The sequence below is a fragment of the Mus caroli genome, chromosome 6 (assembly GCF_900094665.2).
Source record: "Mus caroli chromosome 6, CAROLI_EIJ_v1.1, whole genome shotgun sequence".
Classification (NCBI taxonomy): Eukaryota; Metazoa; Chordata; class Mammalia; order Rodentia; family Muridae; genus Mus; species Mus caroli.
This window is the reverse complement of record NC_034575.1, coordinates 87807790-87812444: the sequence shown is the minus strand read 5'-3', so window position 1 is coordinate 87812444 and position 4655 is coordinate 87807790. Positions and strand designations below refer to the sequence as shown.

Genomic DNA, 4655 nt, shown 5'->3' with positions numbered 1-4655 from the left:
CTAGACATGGTCTTCCACCTCTCAGAGCACTTCTTGGAGAACTCGGCAAAATTGACGGGAACCTCTGGGTTTTTCTTCTTATGTTCTTCCCTGCATGTCTGCACGAAGAAGGCATAAGCAGACATCTTGCCCTTTGGTTTCTTGGGGTCACCTTTAGCCATCCTGACTGTATTGTTCGCTAGTCTCCAAAACCGGCTTTCTAGTGGCCATATTCAAAAAGCTAACTGAGAATAAACGACTCTTAGATGTATATGCATTATAACATGTAATCAGTATGCATGTTCTAAAGTTAACATGCAAAGTAATGGGTTTCATGATAACGTTTTCATAAGTATATGCCACCGTTACACTTGGTTCCTTCTCCTCTCCTGACTCCACGGCCACGCCCTGCCCATCGCCCCTCCTCACTTTTTCTGACCCCCTTTTCTTCCCTTAAATATCCCCACTCCTGTTCAGGTCTCAAGTATCCATCCATTAGCCTATATTTTTCTGTTCCCCTGATCCCTTAAACCTGATTTTTATCTTATCATCTTTACACTTGATCTTAGCCAAAAGGCGGAGAAGCGATTATCTTATCATCTTTGTAACCCCTCCCTATATATAATTTTAAATCTAGCTTCTACATAAGAGAGAAAGTGATTTGTCTGAGTCTGGCTTATTTTGTTCAACTTGATTACTTCCATCTATTTTCCTCCAATTTTCTCTTTTCTTTTNGGGTACATGACTAAGGAGTGGTTGTCCTGACACCCACTAGGTAGACCAGGCTGAGCTTAAACTCATAGAAATCTGCCTGCCTCTGCCGCCCAAGAGCTGGGATTCAAGGTGTATGCCACCATTTTAGGCATCTATTTTCAGTTTTTTGAGAGGCCTCAACAATGACTATCTTAGAGAGCTGCAGCTGAGCCTGTGCTACATAGCAAGTCCTGTCTCAGAACAAACAANGAGNAAGAAGGTGNCCCTGAGTTGAATCAGCAGAGGTATAAAGCACAGAGTCCCNAGGAGACTTGCCCCATTGAAGTTCTGAGGCTGGCGTAGATCCCTCACTCCTCTTTCTCTCTCCTCCCTCCCTGGTTCCTTCTCCTCTCACCTCTCTGAGACAGGACCGTATGATCTGCCGTCCCCCAGTCTCTGGAACACTGGGAATACCAGAGCGAACCCACTATGCCTGACTTTGCTTTCTCCTACTGCACAGCTGGGGCCAGCCAGGCCCATGCCTTGGGGCCTCTGTGGGGTATTGAAAGGCAAGACCCACACCCTCTGAGGCCCTGAGCATCTGGGTCTCATTTNTGCTCTCTGTCCACTCCTCAGGACTGGTGCCATCCATGTCGGGGACCGGATACTGGCCATCAACAGTGTGAGCCTCAAGGGCCGGCCCCTGAGTGAGGCCATCCACCTTCTGCAGGTGGCTGGGGAAACGGTCACACTGAAGATCAAGAAGCAGCTGGACCGTNAGCCTTGCCCCTTCCTGGGGACTTCCTGACCTATGGAGGAAGGGCAGTCATGGGTCAGGCTGTGTGCTACCAATGGGGTGGGAGTCCCTGGACCAGCTGAGGAGGAGGCTTAGAGAGAGGAGAGTTGTACCTTAGTGGCACAGTGCAGTATCGGGTACATTCTGGGTCCAAACCATGTTCCTTGTCAGTCCCTGTCTCTTCGGGTTCCTGCATGTCCCTGTCCCCTGTATGTGCTGCAGTTTACCTGAGTCTTGGGGGCCTTGTTTTAATCTGGGCTTCCTGGCTGTTCACCATATGGCCTATTGCTAAGCCTCCCAAGCCTCAGTTTTCCCACCTGTGGGATTTACTTACTTGTATGTCCCACGCGCATGGCAGCAGCCAGATTGTCAAGCACCTGGAAGTTCACAGACGTGAGGGAAGTGGGGCTCACAGGAACTCTGTGTCTCTGAGGTCANANGTGATACCCCTTCCCTTCCCAGGTCCCCTCCTCCCCCGCCAGTCAGGCAGCCTCAGTGAGGCCAGTGATGTGGATGAGGACCCCCCTGAGGCCCTCAAGGGAGGCTTGCTGACAACCCGCTTCTCACCTGCTGTACCCAGCGTGGACAGTGCTGTGGAGTCCTGGGGCAGCTCTGCCACAGACGGTGGCTTTGGGGGCACAGGTAACAAAGCAGGGACCTTGGACAAGCTTTTATGAAGGTGTTGCTACTGCCTGCTCTTCCTGGGACCTCCTCTCCCTGTTAGCCTTTTCCTTCTGAGAGGTTTCCTCNGGGCATCCTGACTAACTCCATCCTTCACCTGCCCCCCAGTCCTGTCTTTCCTCTCATGAACTGGGGACAGAACTGTCTCTCTCCTTATCCCCATGCCTTGCACACAGTGGGTCTTAAGACATATTTGTTGCACCCAGATGAAGATAAGGCAGACCACGACTGCCTTGCCCATGTGGCTAAGGCCCACTGGTGCTGCCCTCTGGCTTGTGGTTGAGGCTCAGGGAGTTAGCTTAGAAGCCTCCATTGGTTCTTGGTGGATCGCCACTCCAGTTCACAGTTAGGGCCTTTGGCTCTCTCTCCCAAGCTCCAGGCAGTATCTCTGAACCCATCCTGGGACTCCTCAGGTAGATCTGGGTTCAGTCAGAAAAGAGGCCCTTTAACAGGCCTGCCTATGGGACTGACCGTGGTCCTGGAACCTCACTATTGACTGATGATGTTCCTAGGGGCTTGCTAGGGTAACAGGGACTCCTGGGACTCAGTGGTCACTTTGGCCCAAGAAAAAGCACAGACATGCCCACTGGCATCCAGTTGCTGGGAATGAGGGAGGGCAAGACAAGGACAAAGAGAAGGTCCACGTCCCTCTCTCCATCCGCCAGGCTCCTACACTCCGCAGGTGGCAGTCCGGAGTGTGACTCCCCAGGAGTGGCGTCCTAGCAGACTGAAGAGTAGCCCCCCACCCCTTGAGCCCCGGAGGACGAGCTACACACCGGGTCCCTCTGATGAAAGCTTCCCAGAGGAGGAAGAGGGGGACTGGGAGCCACCAATGAGGTCTGTGGTGGGAACACTTGTGGGGCTGGTGGGGGTGGGAGGGGTAGCCAGAAGGTAGCAACACCAGGAGGGGGGAGTTAGGAGGACGGAAGAGCNTTCCTGGCCTGGGGAACGGATCTGGGCCGAGTGTGTCTGGAAAGAATGCACTGTGGAAGGATAGCAGCAGACGCGTTCTAGCTGGGCAGCAACCTGACTTGTTCATCCTGGCTTTATGAATAGCTGTCTTCAGAAATACAACACCAGACTCAGGATTTGAACCCAGACCCCTACTCAGATCCGGTTACATGAAGCATGACTCCCAGTTCACAACCACCAGCCCAGGGTTATGCATGTTGCATGTTTGTAGCTGGGCTCACATAGCAGCCAGCTTCTACAGAGTGGGTCCCCACAAGAAACACCTGCGCTGTTCTCCTTAAATGCATAGCTAGGCCTTTGAGAAGTGAAGACTTGGTAAATCACAGTATGACTAAAGGCTAAGGGTTCTGGGAGCTAGCAGAGCGGCACAAAGACTGTAGTGCATCCTGTAAGCTTGGTGTTGGCTGCTGATGGGCCACACAGTGTGGGCTAGCCGGATGGGTACTGCCCACCCCTCCCCAGCACAAATATCCCATCTTCTCCATCCATCTGTGTCCTGACTGGTTCTGGCTCTGTCCTGTCACTGTCCCGTGGTGCCATGTGTCTGGGTGGGGCCAGGGACTGTCTTCTGGGGCTATCCCATGGATCTTTCTGTCTGTGTCTGTCTTCTATCTGTCCGTCTGTCTTTCTTCCCAGGCGTCCTGTGTCACCGCTCTCCACCCCGTCTCATCTGCCCCTGTTCTAATTGGCCACCAACAGTCTTGGTCGCCTCTAACTGCGTCTCCCCCACCCCATTCTGTGTCACCAACCACTGCCCTGGGGCCCCAGCACTGCCACCGAGGACACCCGCCTGCCTGCCTGCCTGTCCTATGGCCCCCGGAGCCCAGCACTGGGCCCTGGGCAACGAAGACTCCTCAGGCCCAGCTCACCCACCCTCCCACCTGCCAGGAGTTGACGCTGTGGTTCCTGTTGCAGCCCAGCCCCCGGCCCCGCCCGAGAGGAGGGTTTCTGGAGAGTGCTTGGAGAGGCTCTTGAAGACCTGGAGTCCTGTGGTCAGTCTGAACTGCTAAGGGAGCTGGAGGTACTGTCACCCNGCCAAGGGGGNTGTGGGGGGATCATGTCTAGACACNCTGGAGGGCTGGGGAAGGCCAGCATCAATGGGGTCATGCTCGTGTGTCACCTGGATAGGTAGTACCTATATGTCTTGTTGCTGTGACAAATTACCTGACAAAAGTTACTTCATAAAGGAAGGATTGAGGCTGGAGATGACACAGTGGTTAAAGCACTTACTTGGGTCCTGAAAAACCAGGGCGAGCATGGCACCTGCCTGCAAATTCTGGCCTAGCCATTATGGATGAGCTCTGGGGTTGATTGATTGAGGGAGATACCCTGTTTCAATAAATGAGATGAAAGAGCAGTCGGGGGTAAGTCTGGACAGCAACCTTGGGCTCCACGTGCACTCAGACATCCATGCCTGTGCACCCCCATACATGCACACATCCCCATACAAATATGCATTATCATAGCCAGGAAGTCACAGTAGTGGGAGCTTGGGCTCACTGGTCGCTGCACCTGCAGTGAGGAAGCAGAGACC

The 4655-nt window shown here is 53.5% G+C and overlaps 1 protein-coding gene across 1 annotated transcript in view; it reads left to right on the top strand.

The window, feature by feature from the left end:
- Positions 1–4655, top strand: part of Grip2 (glutamate receptor interacting protein 2) — a 25270-nt gene that overhangs the window by 12370 nt on the left and 8245 nt on the right. The window contains exons 12-15 of the mRNA XM_029478237.1: positions 1309–1448; positions 1931–2110; positions 2815–2986; positions 4037–4142. Of these exons, the coding sequence (XP_029334097.1) occupies positions 1309–1448; positions 1931–2110; positions 2815–2986; positions 4037–4142 (598 nt within the window). The remainder of the gene's footprint in view (positions 1–1308; positions 1449–1930; positions 2111–2814; positions 2987–4036; positions 4143–4655) is intronic.